The sequence below is a fragment of the Ischnura elegans genome, chromosome 8 (genome assembly GCF_921293095.1).
Source record: "Ischnura elegans chromosome 8, ioIscEleg1.1, whole genome shotgun sequence".
NCBI classification, from domain to species: domain Eukaryota; kingdom Metazoa; phylum Arthropoda; class Insecta; order Odonata; family Coenagrionidae; genus Ischnura; species Ischnura elegans.
In genome coordinates this window covers 41850036-41876626 of record NC_060253.1, presented here as the reverse complement: position 1 = coordinate 41876626, position 26591 = coordinate 41850036, and the positions used below count along the sequence as shown (strand labels likewise).

Here is a 26591-nt window from a genome sequence, read left to right as displayed (position 1 = left end):
GCTGTATTATATATCCATTTCTGGTACGCAAGCTTGTGAAAAAGACTGTGTAACTTCCTTTTTCATCCGAAGGTCAAGCTCCTTTCAAAGCTTCTTTAATGCTTGTTTGCGAAAAAAGCTGACAATTTTTATTGGATTGTTTTATAAATTATTCCTGGAATCGGCTATTTAACAACTCGACGGTGAGTAAGTGCTTAAACGAGGACCATCAAGAAATCGCTCTGTCTCTTGTGCAAATATTTGTTCCTATGAAAATGATAGGTGAGGAAAATAACTCTTCTATTTCTGATAATGGTGACTGTGAACCAGAAAATGTGTGTCGAGACTTTCTCAGAAACGTTTGCCGTCGAGGTAAACGATGCAAATACTTGCATCCTGAAGAAAAAGATACCTTGACGGTTGGTTTACGCCAAGAAGTGAATTTAATGAATGGACCAGTAGCAATTATTCAACCAGTTGCTCAGAAAGTGGAGTACACATTTTGCCATGACTTCCAGAACAAACAGTGTACTCGTAGTGCCTGCAAGTTTGTTCACTGCACTAGGGAAGAAGAGGAATACTACAAGGTAATCATGCCCACGTTCGCGTGTGTACTCATACTTTTGAATCTTATGTTTAACTTGGTGTGGATGATGGTCAAAATGGCTAGGGTGAAAGAAGCAAAATATAATTTTTTTAAAGTTCGTGTCATAGCGATTATTTTGGAACATTTTAAATCGTTTGTTTACAATATGAGTTTAAGGTTGTCAATTTGCGATGAATTGGCCCACTTTGGTTAAATAATAAGTTGAAATAAATATATTTAATTTTTCTTATATTGGTGATGATTTAATTAAATTTGTAGCATCCTCTTGACAGCAACCATAGATCATTCGTAAGAAATTTAATTTTAAGTTTATATCATTTATATAAATTGAGCTATAATTTTTACAATATAGCAGGGTGTTGAAAGAGGCAATTTTAAGGAAAGTAAACGTAGATTAAGTGGGGTAAAGGGAAGGGAGCCCTCAATGATGGTTATGCCATGCTCACGCGACTTGAGAGCTTTTGTTATGATGCGGGAAGCATCCATGCTTGTGTTTACGAGTTTATGCACGTTTGACCTTGAACTGGCGAGGAGCTTTTGAGCAAGCTAAATGTTATGAACGACTTGTTCTGTTTCCCGCTGAAGGCGACCGGTGAGCTGCCGCCGCATCTCGTGACGGAAGTTGAGGTGCCCATTTGCAAGGACCACCTCAAAGGGGAGTGCCGAAGGGGGCCCTCCAGGTGCAGATTCCGCCACCTCCCTCCGCCCCCAGCACCTGCCCCCGACACCGTAGCGGCCAGCGTTCAGCAGCCAGAAGGGGTGGTCGGGGGAGTGGTGCTGGAGCCCGTGGTGGGCCGGGTCAGGGTGGATGCACCTGGAGGCGGAGGAGCGGGAGGAGGGCCGCCCGCAAAGAGACGCCGACGGCACTGCCCCCCCATCCCCCAGCCGCCTCCCCCACCGCCGCCGCCGCAGATATTATACTATCCGGAGGCGGGAGCCGCGGCGCGACGGGCCGAGGCGAGGATGCTGGAGGATGAGAACGCCGTGCTGAGGAGGAGGATAGACGAGCTGAGGAAACAGGTTCGCTCCCCGACTGCCGCCGCGTCGCGTTTTGAAATGAATGCCGCCGTTGCGTCTCCAGTTCGCGGGCTCTTTTTCGGCATTAAAACCGCTTGTTGCGTGGACATCGGTCGATTGAATGCCAGTTTTATCCTTCACGGTGTCAATTGACCGGGATTATCGGGAATTATGCATGAATTTTTGCTCTGGACTTGGGGTTTCAAAATCTTTTTTTCAAATTCATTTCACATAAAATTTTGCCAGTTTGACACCCATTTTGTGGGCTAAAATGTGTTTGTCGTAATTTTAAGTGCAGTAGCGTAGTAGAATTTTTACAGCCGCATCGAAACGTGAAATGTCATGCTAGACATCAGAATGAAAATTTCTAGCACTCTTGACTCATGTAAGATTCAAAAATTCAAAGAATAGAATTTTTATAAGACAATTTAATGTACGAATATGCTTTACAATGTATAGAGTACATTTTAAAATGAAATTTATGAAAACATATATATATATCTGTATAACTCTTTAAATTATGACAAATATCTTGAAGCGCCAAGGCATTGATGAATTAAGTGTAAAATTTCTATTGCTAACAAGTGTAAGTATTCAAATTAGGAACGTAAAATAATGCATAAATATAATATTTTTTTTAAAGTATTGAAGCAATTTTGGGAGTTTTAAAATTCTTATACATCTCAGTAGTAATTGCCTGAATAACCAGGAATTGTGCTGAATTTTTCTTCTATGATTGACTGGACACCCTGCCCCTGATAACGGCAGTTTTTGATAGAAAATCATTGTTTCCAGGATTTCACTCATTTTTTTCTCTTCAATGGTTTCAGGAGTAACCTGGTTAAAAATAATAGAACCACTAAGGGGGTGTCCAGTAATTACGTGAGGTGATTTTTAGACCCCTCTTGCCCCCTTAATGAGATATCGTGGAGATTTGGCTCAACACTTTGGCCCTCTAATCTCACATGAGATTGTTCAAAATGTGTATTTTCAGTGTAAATATGTTAATCTGTGCTTCCATTGCTTTGGATTTATTAACCCTCTTAGCACTATCCTGCAAGAAATGCAGAGGATATTTTCATAAAATGTGACAACTAGGAACAAAGAACAATACAAAGCTATTTTATTACATTTCCCTAAGCGTTTTTTTAATGTTGAGGTTAAACTGGATAGTGTTGAGATAATATATCAGTGTAATAAGTTATAGCAAATTAAATAATGTGCAGCACATTCCCGAATATCCGGGCTAATGATGGGGAGAGACGGCACGAATAATCGGAAAACACGGATAACCCAAAATTTCACTTAAATGTCTTAGATTGTTCATAATTTACGTTAAAAAAATATTATATTATTTACTCAGTTATTCTGTTATTTTTGAGTGCTTCCCGGACTCATTGTGAGCTTTCTTCACCAGTGTGCAATCTTTTTAGCAGCGATAACAAGCATTTACTCGTATAATTACGGTTCCATATATGAACTAGTTTCGAGAACCATGCATCTGCGACTCCATGATCACATATACAGAAAAGTGGTTTGCACAAATGCTTCAAAACCACTTCGCAACATTTGAAGCAACACTGTCAGGCACATCGCCATGTAGTCGCGTCTCGTACAAGTTGCCCAGGTCATGGAGCGCGTGGGGTGTGATCATGGAGCACGATCACGCACTGTGAGGCTTGAAAAACAGAAACATGGAACACCCTTGAATGCAGGTAGCGTGCAAACGCTTCCGTTTTACGAAGGGGAAGTCTAACAGAAATAATAGGCCCAGTGTATCCTAGCATTAAAATACAGTAATTTTGGTGATTTTGCGTCCACTTTTATTTTTCTATGAAGATCGCGGAAAATATTCAGAGAGAGTGAAAATCATGCATGGATAATCTGCACCACGGATATAGTGCAGCTGGATAATCTGGAGTCCGCTGTAATATGTAAGGGCCAATACATCAGCCCACCGCTCTGAAAGGGTTAAAAAAAAATAATTCATTTAATTTTTTTAATATAGAAACACGTTTAGCCATTCAACCGCATTCAACCCATTTTTCTCACATTTTAAATCTGTTTCTTGTGGAAAAACATTGGTGTTATACCTCACTTACTCGTATAAGCCCCACCCTCGTATATCCTGCATACCCCCATTTTTGGGCCAGTGAGGAAAAAAAACTTTCCTAATGCTTTTTGGGTGCGGTATAATATAGCAACTCGTGATTCATTGCTAAATCGATAAAGTTACGTTTCCATGATTAATAAGGTTAAATAATGTTAGAAATGTAATTCCTGCAAAGCTTTCCTAGTTTCAATGCTAAACTCAGGATAAATAAACGATAAGAATTTGAGGGAAAATGGAACACGGCTTACATTAAAATTTGGACGATTCGTGTTGGCCGTGCAACCCCATTTTTTTTTACCGTCATTTCCAGAAAAAAAGGTGCGCAGCTTGTAAGGGTAAATACGGTACTTACAGGATCCCTTCTCTCCCACAAAATAGATTAGGTGAGAATCAGCTTTAACCTCTCCTCCCTTAAGTGCCTCATGTACTAAATTAATGGATGCCCCTTTATGTGGACATTGGGAAACATGGCAGTTTTGATGGAAAATGATTTTTTTGTCCAGGATCTTGCTCATGACCGGTCATTTTTATCTCTTCAATGATAGCTTAGTGGATTTTTGCTGGTAACAACCTGTCTAGACTAAATGGTTTCTGGAGTAACTTAGTCGAGCTCAACTTAATAGAACCACTAACAATTGACACTGAAATTGCAAATTTCCTCTATGGGTGAAACTGGTTGCGCACGCTAAAGCCTGAATAAAACAATCATTTGTTTCATCCCTCTTAGTATTCACTTGAATGATGGCTTTTCGGGACTGGAAAAGTGATCGCTCAAGTGATCATTTTTCTGAATCACACGGTCCTTCCCGTCCTAGCTTCTCGCATCATTTCTGGTATCACAGTTCTATGTTGTTACTTATGTCATTTTCATGATTTTCTAACGTTTTGCTGAAATTGCTCCATATGGGTATGCATTTCAATTGGCTGATATGTATTGGGTTTCAGTGACAAAAAAGCGACCAGACGAGTAATGAAAAAAGTGATGGGAATCCTCATCATTGGAGTGATCGTAAAAAACAATTGCGGGCGATGATCATTTCGGAGTGATCACTTGAAAATGACAAAAAAAATTGTGTGATTTAGGCTTAATAAATTCAGTGGAAATTTACTAAGTGATAAGTACAAATTCAGTGCAGCAGTAGAGCAATCTTGCCTATTCAGATTCTACATTGTCTTGTTCAGTGGGGTTGAAAGAAGGTGCAATACACCTTGGAAGTGCAGAGGGCATGCACCGCTCTTAAGTCTTCTATCCCATGGTCATACTTCTACCTCAGGGTATCCCAAATTTCCAACCCCACATACATACCAACCAACTCCCACACTACCTCCCCCCACCCCATAGCTAATTTCTGGGCACCGGCCTGACTATGGTCAATGCTGTGCAACTTGGTTGTCCTTTCAATCAGTGGCGTCATGGTACATAGTCAAATATCATTTTTATCAATTTTGTAGCCACAAAATTTCTAATCCGTACATTCATAACCAAAACAAAAAATTTTGTAATAAATGTAAATAATAACTTGTAATTTTTAAAAAAACCGTAGTATTTCGCTTCTAAAAAAAAGTTAAGAAAAGTGCATTCGACCACTGCCAATTTTGCCATGACGTCACTGCTTTCAATGTGTGCATTCTTGGTGATAATAATTATTTGGAATCAAAAACATCATATATTGACATAGAACCTCCTCTCTATTATCATAATGTTGTAAAATAAAACCTCATCCTGAATGCAAGCCATTTGCATGATGGAACCAAGTCATTCTCAAATTTCCAAGTTGATTTAGAGATGATGTTTTCTCTGTTACTTGAGAGTATTTTAAGAAAGGATTACAGATATCTCTTCCATAGACCCTGTTTAATTAAAGAGCTGTTAGTTTCTTCCAAATTAGCAAAAGCCAAATTTAAATCTACATACGTATGATTTGCTTAATATCAATTCTCAGCAATCAAAACTATAAACAATCTTGATTTTAATAATGAGCGACATTGAAGTGGGTATTTTTCGTAATAATTAGGATTTCTTTCTCTAAATACTCACTAGTCTGCTATTACCAAACAAATGTATTTATATCTCATAGCCAGACCTGAGATTAGATTGTATATATGTGCCCCGATGTGATTCTCATATTATTGTGAACTAAATTATCTGAGCTTCAATCTGTAACTCAAGTGCCAATGCTTAAGTTGTCCCAACAACTTTATTTACTTACCTTTTTGTCACTTTTTCCACAAATTGCGCTCCGGTGGCATCATGCACAATATAGGTCTCCTTTTGGTCACGCCAATGACCTACCTTGCATTAGTAATACCATGGCTCCTAGTACATATAGCCTTGCCGGGACCGAAGAAGTAATCACTCGATCCTTCATTTTCTGAATTATATGGTCATTCAGCCACCCCTTTTTATTCCATTAAAAGCCAAATGTGGTGTTACAATGCCTTTTAACCTTGAGATTGACAGTTAATCTTTGAAATCTAGGTCAGTGTAAGAGTGGGAAATTACAAAAGTGTATGTGTTCTTTTATCATAAAGCTTTCACTGTATTTAATAGTATCTGGACAAGTGTTTACATGCAGCTCGTTTATCATTCAGTTGCAGTTGCTTGGGTGATTACTTGATGACCAGGAGGTGATATTTTTTATATAATAATGGAAGAGAAGAGGTGTCTACTGGAAACATAACCTCCTAACTTATTTCTGACAATGGCATGCAGTTAAGTAATTTGGATTCACCTTTGGGCAACATGCATTATTGCTCATACAGTGCGTGGTCATCCTTGTAGGTGACTGGACTTTCGGCTACGAATGAGTTCTTACTGGAGCAAAATGCCCAGCTGCGGCTGAGCAAACAAGCTGCCGCTGGTACAGTCACTGCCGTGACAGTGCCGGCGGTTGCTATAACCAGCGCTGCTGCAGCCCCAGCCACGGTTCAGGTACACCAGCCACTTGGAGGGCAGCCCACAACAAATGGAGGAGGCCCAGCACAGCAGCCTACTGCATTAGCTTTGCGAGCCGTGGCTACGGTTCCAGTCTCAATTGCAGCTGTTACTCCAACCCTGGCTCCTGTGTCAATGGCTCAGGTTTGAAGTTCTCATAGTCTTTCCAAACATCTCCTTCTAAGTAGAACTTTCAGGCTGACAATTCAATGTTATTTTTATATTTTTGGTATAGACTTTCATTTCCACATTCATATAAACGTCATTGCCAGTTCTAATACCAACGGATCATAATCTATTTAGCTAGATGGATCATAACATGCTCACAAAAGTATCTGTGGAAAGCTTACCGATTGCTTTTCCTTTCCCATATTTTATTTGCTAGAAAAATTCAATTTTTGTCGCTGAGATTATTGCTAAGCGACAATTTTTCCAGAATTAGTTTGTGCCTTCAAAAACAGTGGAGTGCAAAAGTTAATTTTGAACACTTGGATTTCTTTGGACTGAAGAAACCAACTTTTTAGTTATATTCATGTGATTTTAGAAGTTTCATTAATGACAAAGGCTATATTTCAAGTAAAAGAAGAGTTTAGGCATTATTTCAATTGGTCGTTGATAATTGGCAACCATGTACTTTAATTTTGTCTTATAAAAGTCTCAAAGTTGTGGGATGTATGATTGCATAATTTTTAATAATCAGTGGGACTTTTCTTAGAAATATTGGTGAGGGAAATTTTTTGAAGTATATTTTGATTTTTGTCTCATTAAGTATTTTCATATTTCAGTGATTGAAGTACAAATTACTTTTAAAATATGGCCCAAAAAGTATTTTTCTAATTGTTCAAAATTTTTCTTTTTTGCCTAAAATCTGTGGGAGTAAAGTAATGGTAATGAGTATATTCAAGCACTAGTTACTTTTTTCCCAAATTTTATCCAAATATTTTTGGGTAACACATAGAGAAATATGGTCCTTTCGTTAGATTTATGAGAAAGCGGTGTGTTCATATTACCCACCATGCAAACCTAATTGTATTCTGTTGATTAAAGCTTTCTACCTTGAGGAGTTCCATAATTGTGTGGTAACCCTTTCCCTCAAAATCCCTGATTCATGTACTCAAATATCCACTATTTTAGTACTACATATTATCAAGGGTATTTGCGCCTCGTGTGCATTGAAAGCCAAGGTTAAAACATTAAACTTTTATTGTAAAATATATTATCCAGTACATGAAATATTAGGCCATTTGAGGCATCTTTTGTCTCTAACATTTCCTAGTCACTACAGTCTTTGGAATGGAGGGGATCATTCTCTAATGCAATTTGTTTACTATAATTTTGCATCCCCATGGACTGAAGTACAAGATAAGATATTTATCATCATGCTAAAAGTATAGAGACAATTAAAAATCATATTGATTGTGCTTCAAATTGTAAAAATTCACTTCATGCAATATTGGCTTTGATTTAACAATCATATAGCGATAACAGACATACTGAACTCTTAGCTGACATTGTCAACACTTTCACATCACTACATAATTACGCAAAATTATGCACACATCATATGTATCAGCAAAAACTATACTGACAGAGAATCAACCAGCATTGGTCTTAGCACTTAAAATTGGCTCCTATATTTTTTATGTAATCCATTATCAATTGCCTTTTTTAGGTGTCGATGGCCTCGGTTAGCATAGCCCAAGCACTTCCTGTGGTAACCATGGCTGCTGGACCTCCAGCTCCTGGAAGACCTCCTCCACCTCCTGGACCAGGGCCAGGTGCTGGAGGACAGCCCCCTCCACCTGGTGCCGGTCCTGCGCCGAGAGTGGCCGTGCCGCAACCAGGACCAGGGCAGCAACAGCCGCAGCAAGCATGCCCACTGTCCATCAGTGCGTCTTCGCCTCTTGTCTCATACTCCATCGTGACGCAAGGCATGAGGCCAGCCCTTCAGAGTGCCATGCCCCCGCGATGACTTTAAAGACCCGTCACGGGTCACAATCCAGCGCATGCATCGTCTCGTGCTTGTACATTTGGAAGCATGTGTACAGGTTAACTTAGTAGCCGAGGGATGGAATCCCTGGAATGCGTCTTCCCCATGTTTTTGCTGTGCGTGTTATGTAATTTTCAGGGGAGACAGTATTCCGCACCATGAAGATATTATGATTGATGGAGGTATGAGCATTACCAAGCTTCGAAGGGCTAGCTGGGCATGCTTTCTTATTTTTGGGAATCTCAGGGTTAGTCTGTCACAAAGGGTAAAAATTCCTGAAGCTGTGAGTTGATGCCAAATTAATTAAATGCAGGCTCGTTTTCATAAAAAGACTTCTGACTGAATTGAAGAAGAAAGAGTGATTTTTTTGATTGTGATATTACTTAAATAATTATTGGTCAACATAAATATCTTTATATATATTTTTTGCATGCAAGTGTCAAACATAAATGCTTATGCAAACAGTTGCAAATGTTTAGTTTTGCAAACAGATTGTAAATTAAATAGATGCTTAAGACTTAAAGTGTGCCAAGCCTTGAGACTGATGTCCTAAACAATGAGCATTCGTAAGAATTGGATCACCATATCAGTGCCCTCAAGATGAAAAGTATGGAAACAATTACACCCAGGAAAAGTAAACGGAGTCTCCAGTAGGCACGAGATTTCTGCAGCACTGACAAGATGCCCTCGACTTGCTGCCTTGTTTCTTCCTCAGAGCCGGAGTTGTTTATCACGAAATTTGCTCTCTCGCATTTCTCCTCCAGAGGCATTTGTGCATTGATTCTTTGCAGGGCTGCGGACTCCGACATTCCCTGACCTCTGGCCATCAAGCGTGCCAACTGGCACTCCTTCTCACTGTAAAATATCATACTAACTTTGAATGGAACCCTGTGAAGAGTCTATTTTTATTTGAAGCTAATGAACGTTATTTGTATTTCTTGAATATTTTCATTGATGTGAAATGTATCATGCAGAAGTTGAGCATTGCATTTTTACTGTACATACTGCAAATAAAAGGTAGTGATATAGCCAAAGTATTCATTTTTTGTGGGACCAATGAAAAATTCTCAATTGGACATTCCAAAAATAGAATTATTATGGAAAAACTTAATACCAAATTTAAGGTGTTATAAGTTAATACCAGATGAAATTTTCTGACATTAGCTGGAATTTTCAAACTGATTTACAATCACATTTTAATTTATATTAATTAAGGAGCATATTTCGACATTACTGTCATGTGATGAAAGTAGCATCTATTAATCGCAAAGCAAAATAATATCCCTGCCATTTCAGCTCAGTGCCTTAGTGAATGAATATTTTTTCAGGTCCATTCCTTTCTTAAACAATTATTAGAAAGATCAAGCCAAATCTATTGGCAATTGTTGCTATAATATATTCTTATTTAATGGAACAAGAAATATTTAAGTATGAAAAACAAGTCGATGACAAGATGTATAGTAAAATACTAAGTTAAAAATTTTTGATGGCCTCACCAAAATCACAAGGAATAAAGAAGAATGAGACCTTGTGCTAAAAAGAGCCCTGAAGAGTTAGGTTCTGATTCACTTTTGTCTTAAACAATCCCTTTAAAAAAATCTTCACAAAGCTGTTCGTTACTGATAAATATTATTCTTCATGTATTTGCTAATTGGACCTATTAGTAGGAAAGAAAAATTTGTAAACCCCCACTAATCATGTAAGACTAATACTACAGCAGAAAAGTGAAATATTGGTTGGAAAATGGCATTAGCGAAACTAAATTAACTAAGCCAAACCTGCAATGGCTAAGTATGTCATTCTTCTTCAGGAGAGAAACATCTGACTAGGTACTCAAATGGAGCTCAATGTCTATGTAATTGCAGTGAAAAATCACATCTATGATTATCATTTGCCTATTTTCCATTGAATTTCAAGGGTATTTTGCTCCCCATTCCTATCTACCTGGCTTTATGAGGACAATATATTTTTTCAAAACTAAATCCTTACTTTTCACAAACCAATCCCTTTTTCCTTTACTAAATGACTAGAATCTCAGCAAATCACTTATAATTTAACTTCAATTCTTATACATATTTGAGTACTTTCTGAAGAACGATATAAATCATGCATTGTGATGCTGAAACCCCACACCATTAATCGAATCCGTGACCATTTGAAATGTGTACAGATAGTAGATTGGAAAATTTTACCAAGGCCTAAAAATATGTATGTACATGGAAAATACGACTGTAAACATGTATTCTATAAGCATATTACATAACTTATTTTACTGCAGAAAGTTCATGTTAAACCTGTCAGCTCAGCAGGGAAGACAGAACAAAATCATTTGTCTCTCCAAGCTTAGGAAATGCCCACATGTAGTTCATGCAGCTGACTTCATGCATGCATTGATAGCAAATACCTATGCACAAGAAATAGATTGTGTACAATTAACATCAATTACATTATATGTATACAATTGTCCATGTCTTAGAGGTAGTAGCCAATCAGTAAACATTTGTATATCTGTACTTAAGTAATGAGTCTTAAGCCAAAAGAATTATGAGCATGCATCTAACTTAACAGCATATAACGCAGATCTACCATGTTATCACCAAGGTACGTATGTACACATACATATTTTTTTGTTTTTAAACGAAAGTGAAACAAAGCCAAAAGTTGTTAAATCAAGTACATAAGCTGTAAGTTGCAGTACGTGCATGTATTGAATGCATAAAACAACGCAACTTCTTGTTCAGTTTACATTTTATTTTGATGAAAAAGATTGAGCGTTGGATAATAAAGGATTTACTAAGCATCCATTTGATGTCATTAGGCATTCATATCATGGCATTATACCATTCATCAAGTTCTCTCTCTGAGATAAAAGGTATGAAATGTACCATAAAATTATTCTGAATAACGATCTGTATTCAGAAATAGAGAGAAAATAAATATTTTCGGATGTTCCTTTCCTCCACACCCCCAACTTCCACTTCTCTCCCACATTATCCCAACTTCCAGGTAGTCAATTATAAGTAGTACCTCTAATTACCTCCATTATGCTTCAATTATTATTGATTATAACTTCCTATGATCAAGAATTCAATACCATATTGGCCAGAAAGATATCAAAACTATGCATTACCTCAATCTCACTGATGCTACCTATAGAAAGTTTAATTTTTATCCAATGATAAAGTTAATGTAGTGAAACAAGACAATAAATCAGTGGAGGAAAACAAGTATCCATTGTGAATAGGCTAAAAAACCTCAATTCATACCATCATTAAAAATATTGTAGATGCTTACAACCTCAAGAATATTAAGCAAGAAAAAAAAGGGTCTCACCTGGAGTTCACATATAATGATAATACACACCATTATCTACAAGCATCTAGAGTAAGTACATATAAAAATATACTTACTCTATGCTACAATGCTAATGAACTTATTGCACAAACAATGTACAGCAAATAATTAACATTGAATAAAATTTTAAGAAATATAAAATTATTTATTCTATTTCTCAGGTCTAAGAAAGAAAAGTCAGTGACACTTTTCTACCATATCTCTGCAGTCTCATAGAATATTTGTAGTGAAAATCCTATTAATATTATGACGCAAACTGGCTAATAAGTAAACTTGTCCATAGTGAAATTCAGGTAAACCTGCAAAAATTATCTAGTGTAACCACATAAAGTAATCATTAAAAAGAATGTTTAACTAGGAAAAACCACTAAAAAAGAATATTACTAATAATGTATTCCATGAGAAAGCAAGTCTGTGAAATTTTATCTCTAACAATGAACACCTCCATGCTCAACCATTGTAGCTACAATTATTATGTATGATAGACAAGAATCTACATTGAGCCGAGCACAAAAAACCTAGCTATAAGACTCAAGCAACAGAAATTCCAATAATACATTATCTGACCCCACCCTGAAATTCTAGAGAATCTGCTGAGAGAGCTTTGATGCAGGAGCTACAGACGACCACATATATTTGGACACAGGGGAATTGGACAATCAAGCAGAAGTAATGCTCTTTCTCTTCAGGTCCTACTAGAAAGACAAATGTGAGGGTTCCAGAACACCAACATTTGTTAAGAGTCAATGAAAACGTTAAAACACTAAAGTAGTAAATAGTATTAGACAACATCAGTGACACTGAATACATTTTTAATGGCCAAATATACGAGGAAAGTATATATGTTTTCCTAGAAGTAAAATATAATAATACTCACCAGTCAACTACAATGACTTTGTGCAAATATTTTAACATGGCTCCAGTCTCATATAGCAAGGGAAGGTCCATTACAATAAATTTCTCTCCTGTGAAAATAAAATCCTAATCTTATCTTTCCTTCTACAAGAAAAGTATTACCTTAACTCCGTTCCAAATATCTTTGTGAAACTAAATAAAATGGGACAGGGTGACTTAAGTTTAATACATTAATAATTTGCATTTAATGTGAAGGGCTTCGCAGATGGGGGAGAGGGGTACTGAGAGGAGGACATGAAGCAACTTGATGTTGCTGAATGCACACACTCCTATCTTCTAGCTTGACATGTTGATGACCATGCTGGTCATAGTAATTTGGGCAATGAAATTTCCCAGTGTGCCATAGTGACTGGCCAGAGGGCCCCAAATATTCCAGTGGATTTCTGACGCCACAGGTGATCGCTAAAGACCTGCAAGTGGTTAGGAAAACCTTTGGTCACCTCTGTGTGAGTGTGCAAGAGATAGAGCATGTCCCAAAAGTTCCTTACTGTATTTCAGGCCTCTGATGGCCTCGGAGACCAAATGTTGACCAACTGAGTCAGCCAGCCACGTGGCCACCAAGCAGCCCAGAATAGCATTCACTCAAAGGAAAACCTTTTCGCAGGCCCTTATAATCAATGCCACCACCTCACTTCTTTCCACAGGGGTTGATGGTTTTGAGGGATTATTCATATTTATGGCAGCTATGGTAGAGAGCCAAACACCAGGTAAATGGCCACAGTCGGCCAATTCCTTAATCTGGTTGCCTGCAAACACAAACTCCGACAGCTGAGGTGCATAAGGGGATTTCCCTGACATTTTCTCGAATATTTCCATGACTTCCAGTCCCGATTTTTATTTCTCTGACAATTCCATACTTCCCTGACCATTATAAAGCATGAGTGGGTGAAAGGCATACCTGCTCAATGGGTCTAGATGAAAAAGAGCACCGATGAGAAATGCGAGGCTTGGCAACACAGCCAGTGGATTGAAAAAGTTAGCAAGACTTGAGCCTATGAGGGATAGAATTCTCATGATCTTAGGCCACACCTGTAGCCATCTACATATATAGATTACGGGAAATTCAGGTTCCAAGCAGCATACCTTTAGCCTCAACCTCTTACTCACCCAGATATTTGGAATGGAGTGCATAAATATCATTATGTATGTAATATTGGATGTAATATAATAGTGTATGGAACAGAGACTCAACGTGCATATTGGTGGATCACTCACCGCTGAAGAAACATTTGGTAGCAGCAAAGAGCATTTCCTTGTATATTTCTGGGTGAGTGATTTGGTTAAGCTTTTTCCTTTTATCCACATCTTGGAAGACAATATTCCCCAGCGCTTCTCGATTCAATTCTCCATTTGAGTAAAAAACTCCATCCCCAAACTCTTTCCTTATCTTACTCCATGCACTCTGCCCAGGCTCCACAACTAAGAGATTAATTGCTCATTATACGAAGCAGTGGAAGCAGAATAAGAAAACCATATTCAAATTGCACAATATCATATTACCTTTCCTTGCAATTGTATCAGCATCAATGACAGAAACTCCATTTTCACGGAGAATGGAAGTCACTAAGCTCTTGCCGGTGGCAATACCTCCAGTTAATCCGACAATAAACATGATGAACTTTTGTTTAACTTAGGCACCAGTGGACTGAAAGCCTTGTTTCTGTCAAGGAGTCAAAGATAAATTTTTTAAATTCTAGATCTGTTATTAATTCTAGTTTGAAGTGACTGTAAGGAAAGGTTATCATATAAAGGTTATCACTTAAAATGATGAAAAATGGGTGAAAAGTAAAGGCCTGTGAATATAATTAAGTTGACTAACTAATTAGCTTGGGAAAATACATCTAAAGACAGGAAATCTGAATGCCTTCACAAAGAGACTTGATAGCATCAATTTTATCAGAAATAGCATTAACATATCAATAATCCTACCAGCATATCACATGTAAGTATCACAATATAAGCAACAATTTTCCATCAACTGAATTGCCATATATCATATTTTGATTAGTTTCTAATTGCATAGATATAATTATTTCATAAAAACTAATTTCTATACTCTACAAAGATCAAATGATGTACGTAGCATATAAATAAAGGATCAAGATTATCTTATGCAATGATAGTTGTATACAACATACAACAATGATTTTGAACTCTTTTCCAAAAAAAATCTGCCTTGATTTGAAGAGAGAGAAAGATTGGCAATATATTTAACTGTAAGAAGTACCATTTTAATACAACTATTAGGATAACCTATCAACTGTGTAATAAAAAAGGTTACTCAAACAGAAAAACTAGGTTATAAAAACAATTAAACCATTCATGCCATAATTTTCTTATCAAATACAATCATATCGATGCAGAGGCTCAGTAAACATTAATATCCAAGTACTATGAGCAAGCAGGATGCACTTTCAACCATTACCAATTGTTCACAGTAGAATTTTGATACCCACCTACTCATTGCACTAGTGAGAAAAAATGAAAAAAAGATAGTATTCCCATCTGTAACACCTGAACCATTAGTTAAGTCATGAAATTGAGTCATCATTAAGAGTCAGAGTCACTTTGATTAATTTCAAAGCAAGAGGGCAATTTGATAAATAAGTCACAAATGCCAAGAAATAAGTCACAAATATACAAGGAATATCCACAATACAGTCCCTACTTCGTTCCATGGATTTGCATCCATTGGGATCCATACTATAATATATAACTTTATTTAAGTGACTACAGATTGGAGGAATTTTCAGGTACATAAAAATACCTGCTAGGATACATATGCCTAGGTAGCTTAATTAGAAGAGCACTTGACATGGATTTGAGGGATCCAACTTCCAATCAAGGCAAATGATATTTTTCCTCTGTGAAATTTTAGCAGCCCAAAAAAATTATTTGGGCATCCAAAAATTATAAAAATATGATGTTGTACCTTAAAAGGATATTCATTGACTGGTAAAAACCTAAAGAATACTTCATTGTCAGGAAAAAAAGATGAGTAAAGAAATAGGAACAGTCCAAATTGACAGGGTGGGAATGAATGCAGAAATAGGGAATGAACTTCAGGAAGTAACTAATATTACTGATACCTCTTATAAGCTTTATCACTTACTCTCTTGAATGAATCGTGGTTTAAACTTTCCTAAATGCATACATTTATAAAGAGAGCTATTAAAACCATCGATTGTGGAAGCCATTGACTTCTGTGGCATTCTGAGCAGGAAAGAGCAGTGGAAGTCTTCCACCACCTGGCCCACCCTAGTGACTGGATTATATGTAGTACGCCCAGAAAGACCTCTCTTCCCTCTCACTATATGGTGCAGTTTCTTTTGCAAAACACAAAGGTGCATAATTAAAAGAATTATTATTATTACAGTATTCTACCGATTAAGGTAGATTTCCATGGAGTGTGCAAGAAGTGATTTGGAAGCCTCCCTTTCCTTCCAGCACTGCTTTCTTTAATTCATTGTAAGGCCTAATCCCTTTCAATCTATCTAAAATTCCTATTCTTTTCCTTCCCCTCCCTCGCTTCCCTAACATTCTACCCTCTAAAACCATTTTCAACATCCCCTCCCCGCTAAGCACTAACTCCATCCATACTTTCTGTCTCCTCCGTATCTCATCTAAAAGCTGCCTCTCCTCGCCAACCATATCCAGCACTTCGTCGTTCCTTTTCCTCTCCGTCCATTTCACCCACTCCATTCTTCTCCATACCCACATCTCAAATGCCTCCAATCTTCTCTCGTCTTCTTTCGTCAGTGTCCACGTTTCCGCACCGTAGAGAGCTACACTCCAAATCAAACTCTTCACTAACCTTTTCTTTAAACTCCTACATAACGATCCTCTAAGAAGCTCCTTCCTGTTCATGAACACCTCCTTTGCTAGTGCGATTCGCTTCCTGATATCCTTGCTACTGTGACCGTTTTCCTCTAACATGCTACCCAAATAGTTAAACTGCTCCACCTGAACAAGTTTTTCCCCACTTACTTCTATCTTGAGTCTCACATTCCTTGCTCGTGATACTTTACAAAACCGTATTACCTTAGTCTTCTTGTGATTAATCCTCATCCCATACTCCTCGCACCGCTCATCTAATGCATCCACTAGAGCCTGTAGTCCCCTCGCTGACTGGCTAATCAGCGCCTGATCATCAGCGAACCTCACCGATTTCAACATCATTCCGCCCACTTTCACTCCAGCTTCCAACTCGTCCCACGCTTCTCTTACCATCTCCTCAGCATATACATTAAAAATCAGCGACAATAGAGGACAGCCTTGCCTCACACTTCGGCCAATGCTTGCCCACCCAGATACTCCTCCGCTACCCTCACTTGCGCAGTCTGGGCCATATAAAGATTACGAATCAGTCGCCTATCCCTCCAATCTACACCTATTCTCTTGAGAATATCCATTAACTTAACCCAGTTCACCCTATCAAACGCCTTCCCAAAATCCACGTAACAGGCATATACGTCCTGGTCATATTCTAGGTTCCTCTCAACGAGGGACCTCATTATTGCTAATGCATTACGAGTTGACTTCCCTTTTCTGAAACCAAATTGATCTTCGCCCAAATCCTCGTTTGCCCTTGCCTCCATTCATCTGTTAAATATCCCCAGCACCACTTTCGCCGCATGCGATATTAGGCTGATTGTTCTATGATCCCCGCATTCCACAGCTTTCTTCTTTTTCGGAACCGGAATTAAAACTGTCTTCACGAAATCCTCCGACCAACATCCCTCCTCATAGATCCTGCGTGCTAGTTCTAAAAACCTTTTCTTACTATCCTTCCCTAGATTCTTCAGAAGCTCACACGGGATATTGTCCACGCCTACTGCTTTCCTAGCCTTCATATCACGAAGCGCTCTCTCTATTTCCGAATCGAATATCCCCGGCCCAAGATTATCTTCCTTCACTGTACTTTCTTCCTCTAAACTCAATCTCTCCCGCCTGTTTCTTCCGTCATACAGATCCTCCACGTATTCTTTCCATCTACTCTGTACCTCTTCTCGCTCGGTTAGCATCCTCCTATCTTTAGCCTTAATTTTAGACATGGCTTGTCCTCTTTTGCCGCCCGATAGCGACTTAACTTTAGCGTACAACACCCCTACTTCTCCATCCTTCTGGAACTTTTCCATTTCCTAACACTGTTCTTTTCCACCAAGCCTCCCTTGCCCTCTTAGTTTCACATCGCAATCGACTATTTGGTTCCCTATACTTTCTTTTGCCCTACTCTGTGTCCACGTTCTTCCACTTCCTTCTTTCCTCCATTTCTTTTACCATTGCCTCCGTAACCCAAGGCTTCTTTATCCTTCTGCTGTCAACGCAGCCAATTGACTTCTCCGCCGCATTGGCTATTCCCGTTTTAATATCATCCCATCTTTCCTCAACAGACTTTCAATCTCCCGTACACTGATGTCCACTAGTTCCTGATATTCTCTCCTCATACTCCCCTTCAGTGCTTCTACATTCCATTTCCTCACCCTCCTGCCTTTCATGAGTCTTTTGAATCTTACGTTGCATTTCATAAGTACTAGGTTGTGGTCTGAATCCACATCTGCTGCTGGCAAGCTGCGTGAGTTTTTCACACTATTCCTAAACCTCTGTCTTACCATAATGTAGTCTATTTGATATCTCCCCACATCCCCTGGACTTTTCCATGTGTATCTTCGCCCTTTATGATGATTGAGCCACGTGTTTGTGATGAATAACTTGTTCCTCTTGCAAAATTCTGCTGTTTTCTCACCCCTGTCGTTCCGAATTCCTAATCCAAATTCTCCTATTTCGTTTCCATCCCTCCCTTCCCCGACTGAAGCGTTCCAGTCCCCCATCACTACCAGATTTTTCTTACCCGGAGTTTCTCTAATTATTTCTTTGAGCTGTTCATATACCTCATCACCTTCTTCCTCCCTATGATTGCTAGTGGGCATGTAAACTTGGACCACCACAAGGTTTGTGGGCCGTGCCTCAATTTCTACCACCAGAATCCTATCGCTTACCTGATCTATACCTACCACACGCTTACCCATCTTCCCGTTTAATACTAAAGCTACCCCTCGCTGTCTTTCTTCCCCTCCACTATATATAACCCTATACCCATCACTCCAATAGTCCCCCCATCCCTCCACCTCACCTCGCACAATCCTAAGATATTTATCCTCCCTTTATCCATTTCCCTTTAATATTTTCTAACTTCTCCGCCCTCATCATAGTCCTCACATTTCCCGTCCCCACATTTATAGCTGACTTCTTCTTCTCCATCTTCTTGGTCTTCTTTTCTTCCTTCTTCATTGCTGCTGCTGCTGATGATGATAAGTCTCTGCAAGGATTTCGCAAGTTGACGACCCCGAGGACCTTGCCGACCATGCTGCCATGCCCGACACCCGCCCTTTGCGGACGGGTCCCAGGCGATGAGATTCCGAGGCTCATTTGGTTGTACTCCATGTTTTCAGGGAAGAGATAGTTGGTAGGGTTTCCCACTTCCATTCCAACAGTTTTTTTCACGTGACACCATCACGTGGACTATCTTTCGTCTGGCTCCTACCCTTCGACCTATCTGGCATGGGTGGCCCTATTGGGAATAATTTAGAATTAATCCCACCAGTGCAGCTCTAGGGGTCATAGGAACGCGCAAGCCCTTCCACCGAGATAAGGTTGTAGACCAAGGGAAAGGAATTAAAAGAATAACTAATGAAATTTTTTAAGCTCAATTTTTTTATGAAAACTCTCCCAAAATGGTGATTCATTTACAGCATGACAACCCTAACATTGTTTCATTGAAGTTTTCCATTTCCCTCTTTCTCTAGTATCCTCAGTTATCTGATGTTTTTCTTCCAAGTGTCTTTCTTTACTTGTCTCAAGCACTTACCTCTACGTCTTGCTTGGGGGAATTTTCCTTTAATATTTCTCTCCATTACATTCCCCACGTACTGGTGATGTCTTATGACGTGGCCCATTCATCAGGCACTTCTCTAAAATATAGGGCTCAACCATGGCCTCCTTTAATATGGGTATCAGTTTAGTAATTAGTAGGTTAATTACTATTAAAGGTGGCCATGGCTCAACATTTTCATTTCTCTTCTACTCCCCAGTCCACCTCCTCATTTACCATCCTATCTGTCCAATTCATCCTCAGTATCTACTGCCAGCACCAGGTCTCAAAGGCTTCCAGTCTTTTCAGGAGAACTTAAGGAATTTACAAAGTTTCTCATCTGTATAATAGCCAGCATTTCAAATCATCATATTTTTCTCATCAATTTGATCCTGAGCAGTAAATAAAAAGGATTTAATTTTTATATCATGCTCACTGGTAATTACACTGGTAATGCACGATTTGATCATTGGATTATTCTACCTCATTGAATGATCCTCCAAAATCGTTAGAACATTAATGGCTTTGCCTGGTTTCGCTATTTAGTTGGGCCCTCTTCGCTTCTAGAGCATTGAGGTGTTTTTCCCGCCCCATCCCTTCTGAACCTATCCTACCCCAGAGGTATCGACGGGCTCCTATCGTGGCGGCGCCTCTTTCCTTTAACCTTCCTCTCCAGCCCCTCCCCGGGTGATCGGGCATATAAGTTGAATTACTGGGTCCCTGCCCTGGTGGTTGTATCCTCAAAGGGCTCCCCTGAGCCCTCATCCGCTGGTAATTAGGAATTAAATAAGCTGCTAGACACTGGCCCAATGGAAGGTAATTTGAAAATGAAATGGTTTGGAAAAATAAAATCCACCCTTAAAACTCTCTGGAGGGATTGGAGCCCTCTCAGACACAAAGGGAAGTCCAACAGAAGGATCCTTATAGTTAGATTCAGCAAAGAGCACGCATAAATGTTCATTTCATCCACTTTTTCCATTAGCACACACCTCTTAAACCAGAGCTCTTTGTCTTTCTGATGTCACCCATTTCCTCCACAACCACTCTACACAGACAAGTTTATGGAAATTGACCTTAATTCAAGCCTCACTCTCATTGGTCAAGAAGCCCTGAAAAGATGCATGAGTGGAAATCTCCAAAATGACCATTTTGCTGTAGAGCTAATATTTTGTTTACTAAGCACATCCTTCAGTGACTACATTCCATTTGACCAACTGTCTACTATATACTAGACTTATTTATCTAATATTTTTGGCAGGTTATTCAATTTTCATCCAGGATGTAAACCCAATCTAATGAAAGCTCCAATAAAGCTACAATCGATTTTGAATCCTATATCAGCCTCAATCACACATGCTTGGCTATAAGGTAGTAACTAGTAGTCAGCAACATTTCCGGAGGTGATATTCATTCCAAAGACAGAAACTTCACAGTATATTCGCCTTGGGGTGTCTCCACCGCAGGCTACCAGAACTTTAAGGTGGCAGGAATCCAATACTAACATAAAGCAAACTCAAGTAACACTATCACCTAATTAAGATCAAAGTGTCTAAGACTTCTACACCTGAAAGCCATGGTGTATGAACTGGCAGCCATCAAAAGAAGTAGGTAGGTAGACATATGCACGATAAGACAAACGTATCAAGGAAATTGTTAGACGCTTTATGGAAAATAGAAGCAACATATAATGGGAACTAAACCTCAGTCTTGAATAAACATACACCCACACAGTGCATGCAAAAATTACTTAAGAATACCGGCAGTAAGTGACAGCAAGAATATCATTGAGAGGAAAATATTTGCTTGGACGGTGAGCTGAGTAATTTCAGCCAACTAGAGATTTAAAGGCGATGAACTACATCTAAAACAAGCATTGATGCACACTATTAATACAGACTATATGAAATGCAACTTCAATATCAATTACATAACAGCTGATATGGCCAATAATCACCTACCAATTACAGGAAAGGCTCGAAAACAGGAATAAAGGATCTTTTTCACTCCTCTGCATACAAGAAGTGTAATACGACAGCCTGGAGCTGATTAATCATGGTAGTTTTACCTAAAGATACGGTTTAAAGCACTTCGAGAAGAGTAGTTTCTTCCCAACGATGAATACGCTCACTTTAGACATTGATTGAGCTGAAGAATCACGTTTAAAGATAATCCAAAACAACCTTCCCCTTGAACTAACCTATCATTGCCTGCATCACCTCACAGCGGCGCAATGTGGGCCAATGGGTAAATTATGAAAAATTTTGATACTCTCCGAAGAGCACGCGTTTTATTCTAATCAAATACTCCAGTTTATTTTGCGAATTTGGAATTTATTTGAGTATTTGATTAAATTACATTAATATTTTTTAGTAAAATTTTATTATAGCTCAATAAATCCGATATTAAAGAGGCAAAAGGTAATGCTCTCCAAAGATACGTTCATGCGGTTTTATGAATTTCTCATCTCCATTCTGGACAGCCCGCCAGCTTTGAAACCGAACAATTTGCTAGACAAATGTAGGGTTAGTAATGATGTACCAGATTTTAGGACGATATTCATGTTTTTAGTTCCATCGATACTTCATTTAATTAAAAAACTTATTTATCAGGACCTTTATTAGGTTTTCAATACATTTAGGGCCGGTTTTATAATGTCTGGTTAAACTGGAGTTTAAGCTAAGCGTAGGTTAAGTCCCAAAATTCTGTTTTATAATCGATGGTTAAGTCAAATCTGAACGTTAAAGTGGTAGTCAAGCTAAACCATGGATTTCCCTCGGGTAAAAGGTTAACGTGAAGTTTAAATTGTTGAAAATGGCGGCTGTTTTGAAATGCTGAAGTAGCCTACGATAATATACAGAAGAAATAATGGACCAAGCGCAGCATCCTCCATTTTTATCCGTATATACGATATCAGCAATCAATTTCCAATATTTTTAGCAACATAATAACAATTTAATAATTGAAATATTTCCATAAGATCGGTGATATATCCAGAGCAGACCACTGTTTTCATGCTTTTCGATGTATTCTTCGGTAATAAGAGATCCTTACAAACCTATCTACTTTTATAATAATCACCTTCCAATAAATAATTGTCTATTTTGTTGACTGCAGTCGGAGATCGTGTGCTCAACCCCTGAAAATGTCGATGTTATGCAATATTTGTGCCGGAGGAGCGTTTGTTATGATTTGTGCCAGCCGACGTGAGTTGGTGAAAAATACTAGAATTACGTGTCGGAGGGAAGGAAGGATGTGTAACAGGAGTCCAGGTAATAACAGAAATCTGTTATTACCTGGTTTTATTGACTTCATCAACGAATTCAAAAAGTGACGGTGTTTACAAAGAGTTTGAATTAGAAGAACAGCCAAGTTTCGTATTTGGCAATCGAAAGAGAGAAAAAGATTGTACCTACTAATTGCATTCTGATTTACTACCATGTGATGTCGCTATAGAATTCTCCATTAATTGTGAGGATATATGTTATGAGGTGAAAGGGGGTAAGCTGTTAAAATATTTTCGTATTTCCTTTACCAAAGGATATGTCTGTCAAAGTACTAAGTACAATAAAAATTGTAGGTAAGTCCATTAACAATATCTGGTGTACGGCTTGGTATTTTTTGGATATAAATATATAGGAATGAGTGAGGCATGTGAAAAAGAAGGGATTTAGCACGTTTCGTACGTAGTATATACAAGATGCTGTTTGAGTTTTCTTTGGAAGTTGAGAAAGGCAAATTGATGCAACCATATACAGCTCGTGTGGGTAAAAAAAAGTAAGAATGACTGATTTGCTCATTAGATGGTATGACATATTAATTATTTATGAATTTGTAAGGCAAATGAGCATTTAGAGTGAGGAAGTTACTAATTATTGTACCTTTTGTGACTAAAGTTATGACCTCTCATCCTTTTGATAGAAAAAGATTTGGAAAGGCACCTTAAGCAAGAGAAGTCTTCTCTGCATGTTCTAATGTGCTGCCTTTAACGGAAAAATTGTGACTTTATATCCTAAGTGCTGTTCGTAGCCAAACAGGTTATCTACTATTAAAACCTCCTGGCAAACTATCTACCATCAAAAGTAGCTTCAGAGCCACAGAATTAGTGGTGCTCATCTAGATACCTCAGGTTAATACATAAGAATGCCAATTTGGTTACCAATTCTTAGTTATTTCAGGTTTGAATATTTTAATAAAGTGAAAGTAAACAATTATCCTGGAAAAGTTTGATTTTATTCCACACATTTGAGCCTTAATTCTAGGAGAGATTTTGGACCCTTGCACCTGAAGACTCATAGAACATCAAAGCCAGATTAATCAAAGAAATATTATATTAAGGTTCTCAAACATTGTCTGCTATGGGAAAGTTTGAAACAATCAGAGTCAGTTGTATTTCTTATAATATTGAGCCAACTGGGCTACTCTTGCTATTGGGGAAAGTTGTTGTCTGTGTACATATGTATTTGCTCATGAGGTTGAATTTACAGGAAATGACTGCATTCACCACTCACTATTTTCCATTCTCATCAGTGACCACTGAAAATTTGTCATCGATAAGCTCTTTCAAAGTATCTTGTATGATGTTGGGCAAGATATGGTGGAAGTTATTCATATTAGTAAAATTGGACATTGCAATATTTCCACTGAGTTTTATTATAATAAATTCAGTGGAAATATTGCAGTGTCTAATTTTACTAATAACTCTATCAAAGTCTTAAATGGGATTCTTGGTATGGTTTCTTCCTAAAATATTAAACTTAACTACTGCTTTTCGACTTTTAACTAACTAATATGTTTAATAAGTTTCAAAAGGATAAATGAAGACATATTCCTATAACAGCCAATTTACATCACATATCTGGTACACTTGTTGTACACTAAACCATGTATGACTAGATATCTCATTCCATTACTTACTGTTCGACGTGATCTACTCATTAAGGTTGACATAGTTCTTTGTAACATACATGGTTCTTCCATTTATTCCAGAACCATTGTCTACCTGACCTTGCTTTTAACTCAAACCTTACCTTAATCACAGTTGTCAGCATTTCAAGCTTGATGCACACCTCATCAACATCATTTATATCTAATTCATCTCCTGCATTATCTCTTAACAGACCTCTATTTGCATTTTGGTGCTGTGATTTTCCCTGTAATTCTCCTCGTTTTATTTATTGCCTATCTGTCTCGCTCCGATCTGCATCGCTAGAGATATATTTTAACATGCATAGCTGCAACATGTGTAATGAAAAACAGTCTATGATCATGTCACAAAGGCAAATTTTCTTAATAGATTTATGAAAGTGGAGTGGATGTGAGGGAAATTGCTTATATTAACACTTCATAAATAGAACATGGTACGATAAAATTCTGTGAGGAAGTCATATTATCGCATTTATGATAATGGAAGCTCATACATTAATTATAAGTGAGTTTTGTCAATGTGGTGCATTCAGAGATTACTTGGTACAGCATTCATAAGAATTACCCCAGAAGTAGGAAGTAAAAAAAATTACTGTGACACCAGCTAACAACATAATTCCTTTGAAAACCCATATCCCAAAAAGATAGGTGCAATGAAGGTCATCATGATGGAATCCTTATGCTTTACATTTTATACAAATAAATTCTTTAAATGCTATACATATAAATAACTGTATCTTTGAACAGTGGCAAATATATGAGGGAGGGGGGGGCTATCCAATTTACACTAGATAGAATGGTGATTTTTTTCCGACCCCCACTACAGCTGGAATTTTTACCTCACCTAGCCCCCCCTCCCCTTGTCCCTATCCTGGATCCACTGCTGTCCTTGTATAATTTAGTACTCTGCTAAATATTTCAAACATGTTCAATGAGAGCTTCATACTTTGTGGGCAGAGAATAAAAGAAAATATGTATGACATGTATAGTATCCATAAACACCACTGAGAGTTGAAATTTAACCCGTCAACGCCCAGTGCTGAGCCAATACTCCAGCAATGCATTTAATATGTGAATTTTAGCATACATTTCGGTGCACATACTTAGAGGAAGGTTTCCTCGATTACTCAGTCAGTTTAAATTATGTTCATTGTGTTAAGCTCATATGTATCATATTTTTTAAAAGTGAAATATGTGTGAATTTAAAAAAAAATTTGGGTGCTGACGGGTTAATGCTTTCATCCTGATTAGATATTCAACAGATTTTTTTTGTAAATTGAACCCAGCAACTTTAATATCTTTGCACCCCATCTTTCTCCTTAAATCTTTAATACAATACAAGCCTTTGCTGTTGATTAGATATGAAGTCTAGTTGCGATAGCACTTAAAACTTATTCTAACACAAGGTTTGCAAAAATAGTCTTTACATAAAGAATAGATCCCCCATCCCAAGCTATGAGCCAAAAAGAGTAGCAATATTTTGTTACAGATGCATATTGCTATAACAACATGCAGCCTACTTGTAAAGTATGAAAGGTTTGCTGCAAACTGTACATTTATTTAATAATTGGATGGCAAGTTTACTAGGAATGAGCCCTTGAGGTAACTGTGGTAAAGTTATCCATAAGGTATTCAAACTTTATTCATTATTCTCTAATTTTAATTTTAGACAGTGAAGTTACGTTCATAATCAATGATTTCTGAACATCAATTATTTTATGGTTGCAATGAATACATTCTCAATGGCATCACCATTAAGACTCGCAGTCCTCCCTTTTACAATATCAACTACACTATTGACAGCCAGTATCAAAATATGATTCACCTGAGACTCCAATGGTAAGGGCGAATTAGTGTCATGCAATAGGTTTTTCTCTCTCATGAAGA

General features: G+C 38.0%; 2 protein-coding genes across 2 annotated transcripts; one reads left to right on the top strand and one right to left on the bottom strand.

Moving 5' to 3' along the window:
- Positions 1–248: 248 nt before the first annotated feature.
- On the top strand, positions 249–8904 carry LOC124164109 (zinc finger CCCH domain-containing protein 10-like). The gene is made up of 4 exons (XM_046541287.1): positions 249–566; positions 1172–1606; positions 6499–6795; positions 8324–8904. Exons 1-4 carry the CDS (start codon positions 249–251, stop codon positions 8621–8623), a joined length of 1350 nt encoding a protein of 449 aa, XP_046397243.1. The 3' UTR covers positions 8624–8904.
- LOC124164110 (dephospho-CoA kinase) lies at positions 8765–22008 on the bottom strand. The gene is made up of 5 exons (XM_046541288.1): positions 21740–22008; positions 14411–14570; positions 14126–14329; positions 12873–12960; positions 8765–9496 (listed from the first exon to the last, which is right to left on the bottom strand). The coding sequence occupies exons 2-5, from the start codon at positions 14520–14522 to the stop codon at positions 9220–9222; spliced, it is 681 nt and encodes a 226-aa protein (XP_046397244.1). The 5' UTR covers positions 14523–14570; positions 21740–22008; the 3' UTR covers positions 8765–9219.
- Positions 22009–26591: the final 4583 nt, after the last annotated feature.

Excerpts from the sequence above, each read along its gene's own strand:
- LOC124164109 (XM_046541287.1), top strand. The coding sequence starts at position 249 with ATGAAAATGATAGGTGAGGAAAATAACTCTTCTATTTCTGATAATGGT. Across the intron at positions 567-1,171 it reads AAGAAGAGGAATACTACAAG|GCGACCGGTGAGCTGCCGCC; the intron begins GTAATCATGCCC and ends TTCCCGCTGAAG. Across the intron at positions 6,796-8,323 it reads CTCCTGTGTCAATGGCTCAG|GTGTCGATGGCCTCGGTTAG; the intron begins GTTTGAAGTTCT and ends TGCCTTTTTTAG.
- LOC124164110 (XM_046541288.1), bottom strand. The coding sequence starts at position 14,522 with ATGTTTATTGTCGGATTAACTGGAGGTATTGCCACCGGCAAGAGCTTA. Across the intron at positions 14,330-14,410 it reads TGATACAATTGCAAGGAAAG|TTGTGGAGCCTGGGCAGAGT; the intron begins GTAATATGATAT and ends TTAATCTCTTAG. Across the intron at positions 12,961-14,125 it reads TACCAAATGTTTCTTCAGCG|GAGAGAAATTTATTGTAATG; the intron begins GTGAGTGATCCA and ends TTATTTTCACAG.